The sequence below is a fragment of the Chaetodon auriga genome, chromosome 21 (assembly GCF_051107435.1).
Source record: "Chaetodon auriga isolate fChaAug3 chromosome 21, fChaAug3.hap1, whole genome shotgun sequence".
In the NCBI taxonomy this organism is placed as follows: domain Eukaryota; kingdom Metazoa; phylum Chordata; class Actinopteri; order Chaetodontiformes; family Chaetodontidae; genus Chaetodon; species Chaetodon auriga.
The window spans coordinates 743,615-764,093 of record NC_135094.1 but is presented as its reverse complement, the minus strand read 5'-3'; the positions used below and the strand labels follow the sequence as shown (position 1 = coordinate 764,093).

At 45.9% G+C, this 20,479-nt stretch overlaps 2 protein-coding genes across 5 annotated transcripts in view; both read left to right on the top strand.

Moving 5' to 3' along the window:
* rreb1a (ras responsive element binding protein 1a) overlaps nucleotides 1-9,873 on the top strand; it is a 59,143-nt gene extending 49,270 nt beyond the window's left edge. For all 4 annotated transcript variants that reach the window (XM_076760908.1, XM_076760909.1, XM_076760911.1 and 1 more), the window contains 7 exons: nucleotides 612-793; nucleotides 884-1,081; nucleotides 1,393-1,554; nucleotides 1,776-1,931; nucleotides 2,229-2,344; nucleotides 2,446-3,166; nucleotides 4,198-9,873. In XM_076760908.1, the coding sequence (XP_076617023.1) occupies nucleotides 612-793; nucleotides 884-1,081; nucleotides 1,393-1,554; nucleotides 1,776-1,931; nucleotides 2,229-2,344; nucleotides 2,446-3,166; nucleotides 4,198-4,850 (2,188 nt within the window). In that variant the 3' untranslated portion in view covers nucleotides 4,851-9,873. The remainder of the gene's footprint in view (nucleotides 1-611; nucleotides 794-883; nucleotides 1,082-1,392; nucleotides 1,555-1,775; nucleotides 1,932-2,228; nucleotides 2,345-2,445; nucleotides 3,167-4,197) is intronic.
* A 2,756-nt stretch (nucleotides 9,874-12,629) lies between these two features.
* Nucleotides 12,630-18,964, top strand: LOC143339925 (protein NLRC3-like). The gene is made up of 5 exons (XM_076761484.1): nucleotides 12,630-13,121; nucleotides 14,398-14,547; nucleotides 14,914-15,033; nucleotides 16,028-16,263; nucleotides 17,172-18,964. Exons 2-5 carry the CDS (start codon nucleotides 14,417-14,419, stop codon nucleotides 18,962-18,964), a joined length of 2,280 nt encoding a protein of 759 aa, XP_076617599.1. The 5' UTR covers nucleotides 12,630-13,121; nucleotides 14,398-14,416.
* Nucleotides 18,965-20,479: the final 1,515 nt, after the last annotated feature.

The following is a 20,479-nucleotide window of genomic DNA, read 5'->3' as shown; positions in this document are numbered from 1 at the left end:
CTTGAGAAAATAAGCTTTGAGCGTTTACTGCTAACGGATTTGAACTTCATGGCAAAGAGACCTTCACGCTGATGTTGGTTTTGTGTAGTGCTGAAACAATAAGTCGATGGCTGAATTAACAGAACAATCAACAGAAAATGATTTGACAGTCCGCTGGTGGGGTTTGCTGCTTTTTCTCAGTTTTACATCGTAAAAGTTTTGCCCTTTTGTTCGGGAAAAAAATCAAATGAAAGACGTCACTGATGTTTTTTACCGTTTTACCACATTTTAAATCTAAGTCATCAATCGATACATGAACATTAATCAGTAAGTTAATCGATATTTGATAGATTTCCAGAGACACTGAGAAAGACATTACGTTTCTTTTTAGTGTTCTCTGAGTTTTTTGTAATATCTCATCAATACTTTCTGACATCATCACTGTGCTATTGATCAGTTAAACACAATCGAAGTTAATGTCAGGACAAACCGTCAGCTGACAGAGTATCTAATAAAGGCTCAAGAGCACATTTAGTTTGTGAACTTGCAGCAGGCATAGTCTACCACTAGATGGCGCCAAAGTAAAGGAAGTGAACCTCTAACGTGCCGTCCTCGTCCTCTCTGTCCTGCAGGAAGCGCTCCAGGAAGAAGCCTGCTGCCCTGACAGTGAAGGAGAAGGCCGTGAGCGGCGGCGGCATCGACCTGGAGTCCAGCGGGGAGTTCGCCAGCGTGGAGAAGATGCTCGCCACCACCGACGCCAACAAGTTCAGCACCTACCTGCAGACCGGAGCCGCCGACCTGGCAGGAAAGAGAGGTAGGAGGAGGGACGCCTTACAGAGCGTCTGAGTGGAAAAACAAAGTGATGAGGAAAAGAGGCTTAATTCAAAACCCTCCCTGTGAACAGATGACAGAGCTGGAGGAGCAGAGGAGAAAGAGGGAGGAGCGAAGGAGGAGGTGAAGAGCGCGGCGTCGGCCGTGGCGCCGCAGTCCAAAGGAAAGAAGAACGCCTACTCCAACTCAGTCCAGAAGATGACCTGCCCCTTCTGCCCCCGAGTGTTCCCCTGGGCCAGCTCCCTGCAGAGACACATGCTGACACACACCGGTAACACACACACACGCACACACGCACACACACACACACGCACGCACGCACGCACACACACACACACGCACATGCACACGCACACACACACACACACACACGCACGCACGCACGCACGCACACGCACACACGCACGCACGCACGCACATGCACACACACACACACGCACACACACACGCACGCACACACACACACACACACACTCAGCAACACAGCAGTACTTCTGCTCCTGCGTCACCAGATTCGTTCTGTTTGTTATCAATAAAGTTCAGAGAAAACTTGAACAAATGTTGTCCTTCGCCTTCGTTCAGGTCAAAAGCCTTTCCCCTGTCCCAAGTGCGATGCCTTTTTCTCCACCAAGTCCAACTGTGAGCGCCACCTGCTGAGGAAACACGGCGTGACTCACCGGACGCTGCGACGCAACGGCGCCCTCGTCAAGAAAGACGGAGATGAAGGATCGCACGAGAGTGCAGGTGAGAACGAGGCGTTCAATGTCGCCTGTTCAGACTTTTACCCGCAGTTCATATTTGAATCACCCAGTTTTAATTCTCAGTGTTTTTGTAATGTGCTGTTTAAATAAAGTTCTGTTTTTTCTTTGTGACTAACCTGGAAATGACCTCATGACTCTTACATTCACCTCACCTGTGTGCGCTCACTGTATCGCCTGTACTGATTGTGTTGCGTTGTTCCACAGAGAGTCAGTCTGAGACCGAGCAGGTAGCGCCAGAGGCACAAGATCTCAGCGCCGCCGCAGACTCAGGCTCCACCCCCACCGTGGATAGTCCCTCCCCCTCCAAACCACAAGAGGTGGGGCCGACGACAGCGAGCGCCACCCAGAGAGCGAGCCACGGTTAGTCATTAGAATCAGAGAACTGAAGCCGCCTGTCCGTCGATCGATTAGTCGGACGACAGCCATCAATCAGCAGCAGCTCTGATCGTCAGCTCGTTCTCTGCTTCCACCATTTTCTGACAGTTTATAGATCAATTAATCGGTCAGTGGAGTAAATAATGTGTTTTCATTCAAACACTGCATCACAGGGACTTTAACTTTCGCTAAATTTCCAGGTTTTATTTGGCGTTTGTCGCCGTCACGCTGAAGATGGACACCTGGAATGTAAAGAATTATTTCTGGTCTCATGTGTTGAAGGTGGAAGTCCAGCACAGCAGCAGGAGACAGAAACCACAGAGCCGCCGGAGCAGCAGGGGGCGCCAGAGAGCAGCGCAGCAGAGGGAAAACAGCCTCCACAGAGCAGCGGCACAAAGGTGAGGCAGAGCCCCCGGTGTCCACACGCAGCAGGTCAGGGGTCAGACTCGTCCTCCACAGCAGACCCGCTCTTATTCGAAGTGTTTTGGTCTCTGCTCAGGTGGAGAGCGCGGACGATGACGACTGCCACAGCAACAAAAGTCTGGACCTGAACTTCGGCAAGAAGCTGATCGACTTCAAGCTGTCCACGTCCTCCGGCCCCGCTCAGGAAGAACAGCCCTCCCAGCCTTCATCCTCCTCCTGCTCCTCATCCTCCACATCTTCTACCTCTGCTCCCCAAGCAGCAACAGAGAGCCAAGAAAAGGAGAAGAGCGCTACGCCCTCCTCCTCCTCCTCCTCCTCCTCCAGCAGCCCTGTGGTGAAGCAGCAGCCGGAGTACAAACACGTCTGCCGAGTGTGTCAGAAGAGCTTCCGCTACGCCACCACCCTCGCTCGCCACGAGAGGGCGCACCTCTCCGAGGAGACGCCGACTCCGGCGCCTGTGGAGGAGAGCCCGCCGGTGAAAGAGGAGGCGACAGAGAGCCACGCAGCCAAACCGACAGAGGAGGAGAAAGAGGAGGAGCAGAAGAGAGAGGCAGAGATGGAGGAGGAGGAAGGAGGAGTCAGGGGAGGCGAGAGCGAGGGAGGAGAGAGCGGGGAGTCAGAGGAAGAGGAGAAGGAGAAGGAGGAGAGAAGCGATGAGGAGGCGTCAGAACCAAAGAGTTTAGAAGGAGGAGAGACATCAGGAAGACGAGTCGACAAGAGGAAGAAGATCTGTAACGTCTGCGGCAAAAGGTTCTGGTCTCTGCAGGACCTGACCCGGCACATGAGGTCACACACAGGTCGGTCATTCATTCATCCGTTCATTCACACGTTCACTCATTCATTCAGACGTTCATTCAGTCATTCAGACGTTCATTCAGACGTTCACTCATTCATTCAGACGTTCATTCACACGTTCATTCATACGTTCACGCATTCATTCACACGTTCATTCATACATTCAAACATTCATTCATTCAGACATTCATTGAGACGTTCATTCGTTCATTCATTCAGTCATTCATCCATTCATTCAGATGTTCATTCAGACATTCATTCATTCAGACATTCATTCAGACGTTCATTCGTTCATTCATTCAGTCATTCATCCATTCAGTCGGTCATTCAGACATTCACGCATTCATTCAGATGTTCATTCATTCATTCATTCATTCACACGTTCATTCATACATTCAGACATTCATTCATTCAGATGTTCATTCAGACGTTCATTCATTCAGTCATTCATCCATTCAGTCGGTCATTCAGACGTTCACGCATTCATTCAGACGTTCATTCATTCATTCATTCAGGTGTTCATCCATTCAGGCGTTCACTCATTTATTCAGTCGTTCGTTCAGACATTCATTCATTCATTTTTTGCTGCCGTTTTCTTTCTTGTTTTAAATTTTAACGTTTGTATCTGTTTACATTTCGATGGTTTACTTCATCAAAGCATTTTGTTTTTTATTCTTATGACATGATTTTATTTTTCTTTTATTTTCAGCTTTATTTTTGTTTATTTAAATGTTTTCCTTTTATTTTATTTAGTTTTCATATTATTTGTTCTTCCTTAAAATTCGCGACCATGTTCATTTGATTAATTTTCACTGTATTTATTTTAATGTTTAAATGCTTCGTTTAGTTTATTTGGATTATTTCTGTGATTTTGTTTTGTTTATTATCATTTGAAGGACGTCCCACAGCTGTCTTTTGTCCTGCACGTCTCGGTTATTCGAGCAGAACTTTTAGGCTTGACGTTTTCTTCTTCTGCGTGTTTTGGGTTGAAGTTCTGAGAATAAACCGTGGTCGTCCCTCTGTGTCCCTCCAGGTGAGCGGCCCTACCAGTGTCAAACCTGCGAGAGGACTTTCACCTTGAAACACAGCCTGGTTCGCCACCAAAGGATCCACCTGAAGCCCCGCGGAGCCGACGGAGCCTCGGCCGGGAACGACGACGCCAGCGAGGACGGAGACTCCTGCGCCCCGACCCCGACCTCCACCTGCCCGCCCTCAGAGAACGAGAGCGAGTGTGGCAGCGGCGCCGCGGGGGTCAAGGAGCTGGAGGAGGAGGACGTCAAAGAGGAGGGCGAGGAGGATGACGGAGCAGAATCGGCCCCGGCGGAGGAAGAACAAGCAGAACCTCCGGCCGCCGTCACATCTGAAGAACCGGACGCCGAGCGAAAAACGGAACTTTCAGCAAACTCTACGACTGAACAACCTTCTGTTGACACGACGGCCAGCCAACAAGCTACTGACACCGAGACGACTGCCGGCGACGACTCCTCCGCCGGCGACCTGAAGTCAACGCCCGAATCAAACCCCTCCAAAGACCCCTCTCCCTCATCCTCCAGCTCTCCGCCAGCGGAGTCCGCGGCAGCTGCCCCCGCAGAGGGCTTCATCCAGGGGCTGCTGGAGATCCATGCCAAGCCCCCTCTGGAGCACATCCTGCCCAACGGAGAGCCTCCTCTGGTCGGGGTAGACTGAGGAGAAACTCTCCCGCTGTCTAAACCAACGTCACCACAGTGCCATACGACGGACGGACGGACGGACGCCACACCATCACTGATGATGATGATGATGATGATGATGATGATGATGATGATGATGCAAAAACCAGCCCAGAAAACTTTTTTGATGGAAAGAAAGACGAAAACCTCGTTTTCTTGAAGTGCCTTACTACTAGTCCTACTTCTAAGAGATGTTTTTTGCTATATCTTTATCTGCATTATTACGGAGGACGGATCTAATTTTTATAGCTTTTTATGGTGACAATGATTTGCATTACTATTTTTTGTGCGGGGAATCTATATTTCAGCAATAAAAAGAATAAAGTTATGATTTATTATCGTTCTAGATTCTGTTTGAGAATTGACGATCAACTTCGGAGACGCGGAGACAAAGACTGAGATGGACTGTCCACGTCCGCGTGTCTTCTGTATTTAAAGCGCACGGCAGAGACGGAACGATCCAGGTTGAGGATTTGAACCAGGTTTGGGTTTGAGAGCAGACTCGTCAGGGTTTCCACAGTTTACCAGCAGTTCAGATATTTTTGGATGGATCTGGCCTGGCGGCGGCGGCTGGTCGCACTCGGCTTCACCAGCAAGCGATGCCTTCCGTCGAGGGCTGGTGGTCGTCTCTCGCTGTGTGACAACGGAAACTTTTTGTAACTGGAAAACACAGAAAGGCGGCGCCTCGTCGTTCTTTCGGCTCACTTCACATCGACCCCCGTCTCTCAGAAAACACATGAAAACATTCACCGGATTTCTGCGTGAAGAAGAAGTCCTGAGAGGGCGGATAGTGTTGATCAGTTTGGGTTTGTCATGTTGTTTTTTTAAACTCATCACACTATTGATCCTTTTATCCCTCAACGCCACCCTGTGAGTTGGTTTGTGTGTTAATAATTTCTCATTCATAATCATTCTCAGTTGATTCCATGTGTGTACAGAGAGCTCAACATGTGGCACGTGACGCTCGAGTATTTTGTTTTTGTGAGTGTGATTATCAGTGACATTTAGGTGCCGGGAGGGGAATTCTTCTTTCTTTTGTGGATTTTTTTTTTTTAGAACTGAACAAATCAATTTTTTTTGTGTGTGTGCGAATGTGTGACTCCCACCTGTCTCTCATCATTGCCCCCTAGTGTTCATTTAGGGTTTACTACAGGGCCTCCAGCGTGCTAATATGTATCGCGGCTAACACGTGACCCAGGTTCAGTTTACCTCAGCCTCTGCTTTTTAACTGCAACCGTGAAAACAGCAAAAGATCAGCTCTGTGGGCAACCCTTCAAATCCTGTGTCTTCCTAAACACGGCTAGCAAGGCTAACTCTTTGCTAGCCTGTTTCCACTGTGGGTCAAGTCAGAGCTAGTCCGGGCTAACTCATTAACGTGGGGCAGCTAGCCAAGGCTAACATGGTAAAGCTGTTCTTAGCTTAGCTTGCACAATGGCCCAAACGGGCTAATACTAGCTAGCTGTAGCTATTAGCCTGTGTTGGCTAAACCGGCCACAGGCTCACACAAGCAAGCAAGGACCAGACCAGACGAGATTATCGAGCTACTGATGCTTGAATTTGGTTAATTGCTCTGGTATGGTCAGTTAGTGCTAGTTAGCTCTTAACATTAGCCGGAGCTTTGCACAGTGGGCCCCTAGATATCAGCCACAGGCTGAAAAGACATGCTAACTAGGGCTAACTGACTGAGCAGATAAGTTAACCATGATACCAGTTAGCTGGGATAACTAGTTGTGGTCAGTTAGCACTAGCTAGCTCTTAACAGTAGCCCGAGCTTTGCTTAGTGGGCCCTGAGATATCAATGGCAGGGTAAAAACACATGCTAGTAAAAGCTAACTGACCAGAGCAGACAAGTTCATCAAGCTAACACATCACACCATAGTTGGTTAACAGCATTTCTAGTAAAGCGCAGGTTTAGCTAGTCATCTTTCAGTATTATCTTAGTTTCTTGAGTTGGCCCTGGACCGCTTTAGAACTGTTTGTGCCTACTTGGCCCCATCTCCTGCTGTGTGAAGTCCATAAGACGCTTTCTTGTTCCAGTCTACTGAGAGACAAACTGAAGAGCTAATAAACTTTCATTTTTACGTGACATTTACTTCAGCTGTGTTGTTTGGAAACGCCTAAAGTGAACCGTCAAACCTTAAACCACTGAGGTTCTCAGATACCTGAAGACACGTGGTCATGAATTGACGTTAGAGACAATCAGTTGTAATTTTCAAATGGAAAAAACGTTTTTTAAACTAAATCCCTCACTTGAATCATAGTAATTCCAAGAATGAGGTAGATGACAGGGTGAAGGGACGGATGGATGGACGGACGGATGGATGGATGGATGGATGGATGGATGGATGGATGGTTGGTTGGTTGGGGTGTGTGAGTGAACTGTATTACCCTCCTGCACACACAAACAAACACATCAAAGGGCTAACTCCACCCCCTTGCACCAACCTGACCGGACACTTCCAGCACAGGAACGATCGATTATTGGTCCTGATGTCGCGACCAGAGGGGACGGGTAGTGTGTATGTGTCTTTTCATTTCTTGTGTGAAGATCAATATAGCTAATTTTTCTTCTTGTACATTTTCCTTTCTGTTTTTTATATAAAGCAACCTCATAATCAAAAACAAATCGAACCTCAGCGGCTCATAACGGAACTGTAAGGCAGCGCTCGCTCGCTCAGTCGGCCAAAAGGCGAGAAATATTGAACAACCGCGACTGAGCTGGCTGACTGGACGCTGCTGTGAACTGGCACTAACAACTTCCAAAACTACTACTACTACTACTTCTACTACTAGTACTACTACAGTGGAATATCGCGACACAATCAAGAGAGACAGAGAGCAAGAGAGTTTCCGCTGGTTTGTCTTAACTTTCATACCTCAAACTTTAGACCCTGACCGATCACATCCAATCACTGAAGGCCTGCAGAAAGCACAGACGTTGATTTGAGTCTGCAGTGAGTCGGACAGGTTCAGGACTCCAGAGGTGGACAGGTTTGAGTCGCAGCACGTGGCGCCAACGTGTTTGAAGACTCATCTCGGTGTATCTGCGTACCGGATCCCAGCGCCGATGGGCCGTGAGCTAACGTGCTAGGAGTCTGCTAATGGGACGATAAGTTCACACAACTTCCGTGAAGGTTTCCATGCCGCTGATTCCCGACTGCTAGCACGCTCCGACTGAGGAGGGTTTTAAAAAGGACGTGATGCCACACAGCCAATAATCTCCACGTCAGCCTCTGCGTTCTGTTTCCTCAGAGGTCAGCGTGTCTAAGCAGTCAGCTGTTGGTCAGACTGTCAGCAGGTTAAAGCCTGGCTGCACGTCAAAATCCACAAAAGCTGAACCTGAAAAATGAACTCGATGATGAAATGAGATTATTGTGAAGCTGAACGTGTCCGTTTTGTGACGGCGCCTTTAAATCTGTCCCCAAAACCAGGTGTAACGCTGACATGTGCTGGTGGACACAGGCTGCTGCTGAGCGGCTGATCTGCCAATGGCCTTCACTCAGCGACAGCTCTCCACTGATCTCTGACAGACTCCGACTCACGAGACGAAGAGCGCAAAGTACGTTGAACTAACGAGGCGTTAAAGTCGACTTAAAAGTTTGTCCTTTTTAATTTTCCACGTCTGTGAAGAAACTCTCTCTCTGAGCTCCGTCAGCTCCATCTGTTCGTCCCTGTCCCCCGGGAATATGCATTAATGTACGTCTGACTGTGTGTGTGCGTGTGTGTGTGTGTGTGTGTGTGTGTGTGTGTGTGTGCGTGCGTCCGTGTGCGCGCGTGCGCGGCCATATGAATACTGGACTTCATTCGAATGCACATCGACTGTTTTTAAATGTATTTATTTGGAGCCCAGGTGTGTGTGTGTGTGTGTGTGTGTGTGTGTGTGTGTGTGTGTGTGTGTGTGTGTGTGTCTGTGTGTGCGTGTGCGTGCGTGCGTGCGTGTCTGTGTGTCTGTGTGTCTGTGTGTGTGTGTGTGTGTGAGTTAGTTTCGACAGTGACTTGAGAAGAAGCCATGTATTAAAAATATCACATTTATGCTGCAGAGCTGTTTTGAGGAACTGATGGTTTGTGTTGTGGACTCACCGGCTTGCCGTAGACGCGGCGGGCTGGCTGCGAATCGGACTGGCGATAAGAATCCCTCTGAATCCAAAAAGCTTTATGTAGACCTCCTGTGTATGAGGTGAGGACAGACGTGCGCGTCTCTCGGTTCTGTTGTTGTTGTTGTTTATTTGTAGTTTGGCTGAGAAATGATTTCCTTGTTTATTTTTTCTCTATGACGTATAAAAGCATATAAAACTGTGAAAATCCATTGTGTTCAGTTAAAGGGTGACTTTTAGCTTAGCTTTTTTTTGCATGTTCATCTAATTTGTTTGATTATGGATGATTTCTCCTTCTTCCATCTCTTCTCGCGCCACACACACACACACACACACACACACACATATATATATATATAAATATATAAATATATGTAATCTCGCTCTCAGGGTCTTTCACAAATCCATTATTCAAAATGCTCCATGTTCTTATTTCCTGAGTTGCACCTTGTTCTTTCCAGGTCCTGATTGTTTTGTGTTTTTTGCTGATGACTCAGAACTGTCAATCACTACGTTCAGCACTTGACTGTGAACTGCTCGTCAGCTCGCAGACTGAAGGTGTCTTTGGATTTTGGCGTTTTGAAGGCAGAACATGGTCGACGTCTTGGCTCCGTTCTCCCTCTCGCTCGGACGTTTTGGTTCAGACCTTTTCTGTTCTCTTGGTTTAACCCTGCTGTAACTTCCTGTCCTGGTCACAGGTCAGAGGTCAAAGGGAACGTCGCAGAGATGTCAAACCTCCTCCAACACACACACACACACACACACACACACACACACACACTCCCCCCTCGCTGTTAGTCAAACAGGACAGTTTGACAGTCAGGAGATGTAAACCTGTTCTGTATTCAACCCAATAAGAAAAGCAATAAAGCTCGTATTAAGGAAAGGTGTGTGAATCACGTGCTGTCCGTCTTTCTTCACCTGTCGTTGAACCTGCAGCCCCGTCGCTTCAGCTGCTTCACTCAGGCAGCTTCAAGGCTTCGTGTGTCGGTGAAGAAATTATGGAGAAATGTAGTTTTTACTGGGAAGAACGAAGTGATTTGTTAGAAATGATCATGAAAATGAGAAACTGTTAGAAGAGAAAATCTGATTTTCAGCCTGAGGAAGAAATCCTTCATTCTGATTGATTATTGGAAACTCTGTCTCTGAATGTGCTGAACTGGCTTCATGTCTCAGATTTGATTTCTGCACGTTCGTCTTCCTGCTGTCAACCAAAGACGATGATGAGCTGTCAGACCTGGTGAGGACGGGTGGATGGACGGACACGCTGACGTGACGACAGCTGACGTGTGGAGGCTTGTATTTGAATCAACAGATTACGTTTTCAGCGTTTCACGAACAAACGGGCCGACAAGGCTCGAACGACGTGAAGAGCAAAGACAAAACAACAAGCAGCTAAATACACGTCACCGCACACACCAGGTGTCAAAACACAGAAAACAGATTTAACATGACGTGAAAAGATTTGCTGAATCTGAGAGCGTCAGAAAAATGTCTGAAAAATCTGAGACTTCTCACCAATAAATGAGTAAATCAAACAAAGTGACATCCTGCAAACATGACTTCAACCCTGACACAAAAGACTTAGACTCAGACTTAAACTTAGACTCAGAGTCAGACTTAAACTTAGACTTAAACTTAGACTCAGACTTAAACTTAGACTAAGACTCAGACTTAGACTTAAACTTAGACTCAGACTTAGACTCAGACTTAAACTTAGACTCAGACTTAAACTTAGACTTAAACTTAGACTCAGACTTAAACTTAGACTAAGACTCAGACTTAGACTTAAACTTAGACTCAGACTCAGACTTAGACTTAAACTTAGACTCAGACTTAGACTCAGACTTAAACTTAGACTCAGACTTAGACTAAGACTAAAACTCAGACAGATTTAAACTTAGACTCAGTGTGAAATGTATGTTGGATGCTGGCGTACACAGTCTGGCCTTAGTTTTCGGTCAGAAAAACTGCAGCTAGTCCAGAGAGTTTTGTTCTTCCTCTTTATTAGTTCCACACATGAACAAGGTGCAGGATGCTTGTATTGCTTTATGTTGTGGTTTCCTAAAGTATGGAATAAATACACAATACAGCTATTAACATGTCTGTAAGATAAACACACGAATGATAGCACACAAAGAACGCAGTAAAACAACAACTTTGGTCTATTAATACTTCTTAATGGCCGCACGGGGGCGCTTCAGGCTGCATCATTACAATCCAACACACAACGTAACATAAATATCGTCAGATATTGCAATCATCCATGCATGAAACACTCAACCACAACAGACCCACACGGTTAAAACACACACATGGATAAGGACGGACGCACTACCGGCCCGTAGCAACATACGTAACTTAGAAAAAAAGTCCGTGGGCGAGAACGTGCATCAGGTATGGTGGCGCGTTACAACACATAATAACAACAAATGCGAACATACTTTGTACTCACGCACAACAGCAAATAACGACATGGATGGCCACAAACCCGTTGTTTAGCGCTGTCTCTTCTGAACAAGACGTGCGCAGCACGCTACACATAACTTGTCTCTCGTCCTTCGGGACTACTCGGGTCTTTCCGGTGACGTTCGGTGTTGCGACGGTGACGCCCCGAACTCGGCAGAGCAGGGAAGTTTGCACACTCAGACTTAGACTTAGACTTAAACTTAGACTTAGACTTAGACTCAGACTTAAACTTCGACTCAGACTTAGACTTTACTGATCCCAATTTGTGAAATTCTTCTGTTGCAGCAGCAGGTTAAACAGACACGCAAACAGAGAGAAAAGAGTTCTTAAAACTAAAATAAAAACTAAAATAAAACAAGTATTAACATCAGTTCTTACAGAGAGAGAAGAGCCGTGAAGAAGAAGAAACGTGAGCTGCAGATGAAAAACTAATGCAAACAATAAACAGTTTGTTCAGTTTAGCTCGAGGCAAACGACAAGGCCGCGTCCTCACAGCCAGCAGCTCGATGTCCGGGCTGCAGACGCGCTCGTGAACGGTCACGTGTCCGGATGACGCCGCTTCTCCTCCACAAACTGCGCAGTCCCTCCTCACTGCTCCTTCCCGCTCCGCGTCTCTGTCCGCCGCACACACACGTCGGTAACAGTCTGCGACACAGTGAGCAGCAAAGAGAGAAAGAAAGAAGGAAAACACACGAAAACACACGAAACGAACGAAAAGAAGGAAAACACACGAAACGAACGAAAACACACGAAACGAACGAAAAGAAGGAAAACACACGAAACGAACGAAAAGGAACGAAAACACACGAAACGAACGAAAACACACGAAACGAACGAAAAGAAGGAAAACACACGAAACAAACGAAAAGGAACGAAAACACACGAAACGAACGAAAAGAAGGAAAACACGAAACGAACGAAAACACACGAAACAAACGAAAAGGAACGAAAACACACGAAAAGAACGAAAACACACGAAACGAACGAACGAAAAGAAGGAAAACACACGAAGCGAACGAGAAGGGACGAAAACGACGGAGCGACTGCAGCAGGCGGCGCAGAACACAGCGCCATCTGACATGAACCTGAACACATGGAGAAGATGATTTGGCCACAAAGAGTCAATAAATCATCCAAAAAACTAACTGCTGACTGCTGAAAATGAGCTGAGATGAAGAGTTTGTGTTTCCTGTCAGTCTGTAAAAACACGTTCAGCTGGAACTTCAACTAAACATGATTTCAACATTTAAACACTGAAGCCTTTAAATTCAGGCTGTTCAGGTCAACATAAACACTCAGAAACACATCTGATCTGTGAGCAGCACACAGAGAGACTCAGCTGATTTCCTGTAAATGGAGAGAGGAGGAGCAACACTGATCCAGGCTCATATGAGTGAACAGGGAGGAACCCTGAAAGTGAAAGTAAAGTGAAAAACAGCTCAGACTCCATTTTGAGTGACCGAGCAGACGGAGCAGAGCTGAAGTCTGAGGCAGGGTGAGTGTCAATCCAACATTTTCATGAGTTCACTGTTAAAGTGTGAGTCCGTTTTCTGCCTGTGGACTGTAGAGGACAGACATGTTAGAATGAAGTCAACAGTTTGACTCAGCTGTGGACACAAAGTCATGATTGGCTGAAGAATAAACAGGAAACCAAGTGAAAGCCGAGAAAACAAGCAGCTGACCAGGTGAACTGATGGCTGGATTTACTGTACTGTAAACTCTGTGTGTGTGTGTGTGTGTGTGTGTGTGTGTGTGTGTGTGTGTGTGTCAGAGCTACAGATTGTGTGTTACTTCCTTGAACTGGTTTCAGCAGGTCGTGCTCAGTTTAGACAGACAAAGAGTAAAAACGTGGACTCCCTCAGGATCAGCTCCTCTCCGTCCTCACTCTCTGCCATGTTTAGTCAACTCCAGCTGAATGTCTGCGTCCTGCAGCAGAGACGTCGGAGGCGTCGACCTGAGGATCCATTCGTGACCTCTGTCGGCTGCATGGACACGTTTATGGCAGTGACATCACTTCCTGCTCCTGGCTTCCATTTTCTGGACTTCAGCGAACTGAAGCACACCTTCAGAATGAATTGGACTTGGTGTTACTTCAAGTGTGGGGTTCCTCATGGAACCTTATTCCCATCACGTGTTCTCCTCAGGTGGTGGTCTGAAGTTGATGTTGCTGTGATCTTATAACGCTGACAGAATCCCCTAAACTCTTCATTTCATAGACAAGTGCTGCTGGCGTGGTCCTTGATCTCCCAGCATGAATTTACTCCTCACTGGTTTTTATGTGGAACAATCGAAGTATTTTATAGAAACATAAATCTGTTTTTTACAGCAGCGGTCTAATAATAATATTGTGTTGCTCAGTCGGTTCTTCAACCAACACGGTCGACTTTCTAATTATGTTGAATGAATTTGGCACTGTGGAGTCCCTGTTTCACCAGAGGACTTTGAGCTGTGTTCGATGCCCTCAGGTGTTCTCTGATTAAAGGTCATCGGGGAAATGGCCGTCAGCCTTTACTGTGGGATATTACTGAGGCAGCTGCTGCTGAAAGGTGTTTTTCACGGCGAGCTCAGAATAAGACGATCCAGAAACCCTTCCAGCAAAACATGACGAGTCCTCCTGCTGCTTTGTCACATCGGTCCACGATTGTTGGAGAGATTTTTAATACTAACAAGGTCAAAGAAGTTTCATTAGAAATATTTCACTTATTTTATCCAACTAGTCACAGAAATTGAAGAAAAACATTGATGAAAGTTTGAGCTTTTGTGGAGAGTCCAGGGAAACGCTGCATCTGTTTTGGTCTTTTGGCCCAAATACTAAACTACTGTGGAGTGAAGTGATTGATTACTGATCGTATGTGTGTGTGTGTGTGTGTGTGTGTGTGTGTGTGTCAGTTTCTTGAACACACTTGTTTGTTGCTTCTTGTGTTCTGAGCTCACCGTCAGTGTCACTGTTTCACCTCTCAGACTGACTTCAGACCAGAAGATGAGTGTTTGTGTGGAGGAAGAGGAGGACAGAGCAGAGTGTCCAGTGTCCAGCTGTCTGTCTGTGAAGAGCGACCGGTCCAAAGGTCATCCTCCAAACCTCAGTAATGAACCTGGACCCTCAGACTCAAAGTAAGAAAACTGCTATTAACTCATTTCTCTGACTGACTTCCAGTTTCTTCTGCTGATGTCGTGTTTTCATTGTTTTGATTTTGTGTTTGTAGATTAAAAATGTGACTAAAATGTCTTTGCAGCCTAAATTCAACCAACCTTTAGTGACATGAAGAGAAATCATTGGCAGCATCTTCATCTTAGAAGCTGTGACAGCTGTCAGTCACCTAGAAAAGCTGTGATCTAATCTAAGACTGATTCAGACTTCACAGCTCCTCATTATGGACAGTAGCAGCAGTTTGTGTGTTTAGAGCTTCAGAAATGGCTTTCATCAGAGAATTGATCAAGGATTCATGTGAACCAAGAAAAACATGTTGGTGTTTGCAGAGTTGAGGACAGCAGACAGAGAGCAGAGTGTCCAGTGTCCAGCTGTCTGTCCATGAAGAGCGACCGGTCCAAAGATGAACCTCCAAACCTCAGGAATGAACCTGGACCCTCAGACTCAAAGTAAGACCCTGTTTTTACTGTAAACTGACCTGATGGAAGATGATGCATTGAGGATGAAGACAAAATCCTCTGCACAAGATTCATGTTGACGATGCAGAACTCTTCCTGCAGATAGAGTTTCAGACTAAGATCGACCTTATTTTATTTCTTCAGCCAAACTCTTGAGAAGCTCCATTTCAACATTTACACTTGGAGAAGATGTTCAGACGTTTTCGGCCTCACGTTGAAGTTGCTGTAAACATTTGCAACTATTCAGAATGTGAAAGAATCTGCTTCACATGTGAAGTGAATTTCCTCATAATTGTCCTCAGAACATTTTGTTGCTTTGACTCTTCGTCAGATCAGCTGTTGTGAGCAGATGCATCTGGAATCAGCTGGTGTCATAATTGTCCATCATGTGGTAAAAAGTCATTTGTAGAAGAGCTTTGCTCACCTTGATGAACACTTTGAGTCATCAGTAAGTGAAGCTTTGAGTTGAGATTGTCTCCATCATATATTGTTGGTAAAGGTGAAGAACAAACATCCATGGACAGTCCTTGTGTTAAAGTGATCAGTGCATGAGAAAGGAAGACTTCCAATCTCAGTTTGAAGTGAACTGACCCAAGTTAAGCTGCCAAAGTGAGTGTGAAACAGTAAAGGACACGATCGGCTCTTTGATGGAAGGATTTTACTGTGAAGTCGCTGCAGGAAGCGTTGAGTTTGTATTAATGACAAACTGCAGTCAGATCAGTGTTTAATCAGACAGACAGACAGACAGACAGACAGACAGACAGACAGACAGGAAGAGCAGTTTGTGAATGTTCTTGAAAGCAGGAGAGTTGAAATCAAAGGAACAATCATTTCATGACAGTCTGAAGGTTGAACTCAAACAGAAACGTAAGGACACTTTCACTGTTCTCTGTGAGCATCTGAGCTGCTCGACTGTCGGACAAATCTGGATATTTTTCAACAACAAGCAACAAATGGTTGAAGTTACAAAGAAATGTCTTTACAGAGAGAAGAAGAGGAGTCGTGTTTGTGTGGAGGAGACGCCGTCCTGCTGTGGTTTGTGTCAGGACGTCCTGAAGGATCCAGTCTCTACCAGCTGTGGACACTGGTTCTGCAGACAGTGCATCACCTCATACTGGGACCAGTCTGCTTCACCAGGAGACTCCTGCTGTCCCCAGTGTGGAAAAAGACCCAGAACAAGATCTGAACTGCAGTCAGTCAGTCAGACCTGCACTGTACAAAGTAAGACTGTCCATCCACACATCTTAAAACTGTGACCTTCTACAACTCATGACATTTATTTGGAGACTCACAATCAGTTCATTCAACACACCAACCAAAAATGTCAAGAAAGAATGTGAGAACATGAACTTCATCAAATACGCTGACCTGCTTCAAGAGCCACGTTTAGTTTTTGGGTTTTCAGGCTGAAGACTTGAACATTAAACCACTTTCACACCAAAATGATCACATGCATGCAGAGTTTTCAATTAAAGTTTAACCTGCCTTCAATGTCAAAACAGGGAAACATGGTGGTTTTAAAGTCTTTCATGTGATGATGATGATGATGATGATGATGATGAGGATGAGATAGAAATGGAGTGCGACGAGTTGACAGTTGTGTCTGACGTCAGACAATATTTACATGCTGACGTCTGGAACGTCATCGTGCGTCATCGTCGCACTGGAACAGCAGTGAACATTAGCGTCCACCTGGGTGTCCTGTGTCCATCACTGCTGATCAGAGAGACGTCTGCAGCTGAACTGATTGAATCAACACATGGAGCTCTTTTTGTCTCTCTGTGTTCACCCACCATCAAAAGCTTTCATTGTGAAGCAGCTGTATGAAACGCAGTGTGTTTCTTTATTTGATCAGTGGATCAGTTTGAAATCTTGCTGGGAGGAAGGAACAGCCACAGTGATCTGTTCACATGAAGAGCTGCTGAGGCTCAGCCTGTCGCCTCTGCTGTCAGTCAAACACACAGCGACAGTCAGAGGAGAGACAAGAAGGAGAATTTGTGATGTTCACCCAAAGTGGACTGATAAACCTTCACTTCTTTATATCTTCTTTATTGTTCTTTATTGATCATGAAAATAATCAGCAGATTGTCAAATTGTCTTTGTTTTGTCTCATTTTCTCTCTTTTTTAGTGAATGGTGGTCTTCAGGAGGTTTTAGATGAACATAAGATCAGTCTGAGGAGGAGATGTGAACGTGTGACTGAAGGAAGTGATGAAACAGGAAGTGGAACCCTCCTCAACAGGATCTACACTGAGCTCTTCATCACAGAGGGACAGAGTGAAGAGGTTAATACCCAACATGAGGTTTGGCAGCTTGAGACAACTTCCAAGATGAAGACCCTCCATGAGACCCCAATCAAGGTCCAGGACATCTTCAAAGCCTTACCTGACCAACAGAGACACATCAGAGTGGTCCTGACGAACGGCGTCGCTGGCGTTGGAAAAACCTTCTCGGTGCAGAAGTTCACTCTGGACTGGGCAGAGGGCTCGGAAAACCAAGATGTCAGTGTGGTGGTTGTGCTTTCGTTCAGGGAGCTGAACCTGATCAAAGATGAGCAGTACAGTCTTCTCGGGCTGCTCCGTGTTTTCCATCCAACATTACAGAAGGTGACAGCAGAGCAGCTGGCTGTCTGTAAGCTTCTGTTCATCTTTGACGGCCTGGATGAAAGCAGACTTTCACTGGATTTCACCAACAATCAGCTCGTTTGTGACGTCACACAGAAGTCATCAGTCAACGTGCTGCTGACAAACCTCATGGAGGGGAATCTGCTTCCCTCGGCTCTGATCTGGATAACTTCCAGACCTGCGGCGGCCAATCAGATCCCTCCTAAATGTGTTGACAGGGTAACAGAAGTACGAGGCTTCACTGACGCCCAGAAGGAGGAGTACTTCAAGAGGAGGTTCAGTGATGGAGATCTGTCCAGCAGAATCATCTCACACATCAAGACCTCCAGGAGCCTCCACATCATGTGTCAAATCCCAGTCTTCTGCTGGATCACTGCTACAGTTCTGGAGCACATGTTGACTCCAGACCAGAGAGGAGAGCTGCCCAAAACCCTGACTGACATGTACTCACACTTCCTGCTGGTTCAGACAAAGAGGAAGAAGCAGAAGTATGATGAGGGACATGAGACGAGTCCACAGGAGCTGACGGAGGCTGATGGGAAAGTTCTTGTGAAGCTGGGGAGGCTGGCGTTTGAACATCTGGAGAAAGGAAACATCATGTTCTACCAAGAAGACCTGGAGCAGTGTGGTCTTGATGTGACTGAGGCCTCGGTGTACTCAGGAGTTTGTACAGAGATCTTCAAAAGAGAGTGTGTGATCTTCCAGAAAACAGTCTACTGCTTTGTTCATCTGAGCATTCAGGAGTTTCTGGCTGCAGTCTACATGTTCCACTGTTACACCAACAGGAACTCAGAGGTCCTGAAGGCTTTCCTGGGACAAAAATACGTTGATTCAACCCTTGATGTCTTCCTGAAGGGAGCCATGATGAAATCTCTGAGAAGTAAAAATGGTCACCTGGACCTATTTGTCCGCTTCCTTCATGGCCTCTCTCTGGAATCCAACCAGAGACTCTTTGGACGTCTGCTGGGTAAAACAGACAACAGTCCAGAGATCATCCAGAGAGTCATCAGCAACCTGAAAAAGAAGAAGACCAGTATCTCTCCAGACAGAAGCATCAACATCTTCCACTGTCTGATGGAGATGAACGACCGCTCAGTACATCAGGAGATCCAAGAGTTCCTGAAGTCAGAGAACAGATCAGAGAAGAAACTCTCTGTGATCCACTGCTCAGCTCTGGCCTACATGCTGCAGATGTCAGAGGAGGTTCTGGATGAGTTGGACCTGAACAAGTACAACACATCAGTGGAGGGACGACAGAGACTGATTCCAGCTGTGAGGAACTGCAGAAAGGCTCTGTAAGTCCAGATGTGATTATCAACACTGTTGAGCAACGTGAAGCTGAAGCCATCAGTGTTAAAGATACACACTTTACACAGTTAACTTCCACACAGTCAAAGTTTTACCCTGATTCCAAACAAGTCAGAACGCTTTCTGAAATGTCAATCAGACAGAATGCAGTGATTTGTAAATCCTTTTCAACTTTCATTCATTGAATTCATTTCAAAGATATTTAATGTTCAAACTGATGAACTTTGTTCTTCACCACAGTAACACTAGAGGCGAGATGTGCAGAGCAAACAGCAGCACACATTTCCACTGTGATTTTCATTGAATGTGCAGCCGCAGTCTTTGTGTACTGAGCACCTGATTTACTCAGACAGCAGCTCATGACACAGTCAGCTCCTGGGACGACCTCCAGGTTGATTGTGCCAGTGAAGGAGAGCTCAGCAGGTTGAGTTCAGTGGAGGGATCTCCATCATCAACAAGCTCAGTTTAGTCTTTGTTCCAGAACATGAACTTCAGCCAGCTGACCTCCACCTGATACAACTACTACAAATAAAACTGTAGTAATACAACCTTTAGTACTTATTACAGCAGACATGTTGGTACGCTGTGGAAAACACCAATCAAACAGGAAGTGATCACCTGATCTGATCCTCTCTGACACAAACTGACCTGAGAACAGCTCAAAGTCAATGTATTGAATGTTCTTCCTCATCATCTTCATTGATTTCTGTAAATATCTCTTATTGTGAATCTGATGCAGCAACACGTTTCACAGACTGAAAGATGTGGAACGCTCCAAAAACACCTGTTTGGAACATTCCACAGGTAAACAGGCTGATTGGTCACAGGTGAGAGGATCATGATTGGGTATGAAAGGGGCATCCTGGAAAGACTCAGTGGTTCATAGAGGATGGAGCGAGTTCACCACTTTGTGAACACATGAAGGATGAAGGAGATGAACACATGAACTCAGAGACACTTGAGAAAACTGCTGTCAGTGAACACAGTTTGATTATTGATGATTGATTCTGGTTTGATTCAGGTTTTACTCAGAGTCCTTTTGAATCAGGTTGTCTGATGTTGATGAAATAGGAGTCATTAGATTCATTTAACAGGAGATGAAAAGCAGATGAAGTGACACAAGATGTATTAAAGATGCTCAAAATCCACACAGACACATGACTGAGGTCAGTACAAATGACTGCAGTTAATAAAGTTCAACCAACACAAATCACAGCAGCTGTCAATCAAAGTATGACACATATTGACATGACGGTCGTTTGGCAGACACTTTTGTCTGAAGCTGAAATTTGTGGTTCATTATGTTGCTGAAGGAAACTTTGACATGTGGACAGGAGGAGCTTCAAAGCACAAAGCTGGTGACCAATGGCTGAGCAGCTCAGGCTGAGCGACCGACAGCATGTTCAGCTCATGTTAATGTTGTTTGTGACATTAATAAACTGTCAGATTTTATTATTCTCTAACTTTTATATTCTCTGTCATCACAGACTTTCAGACTGTGGACTC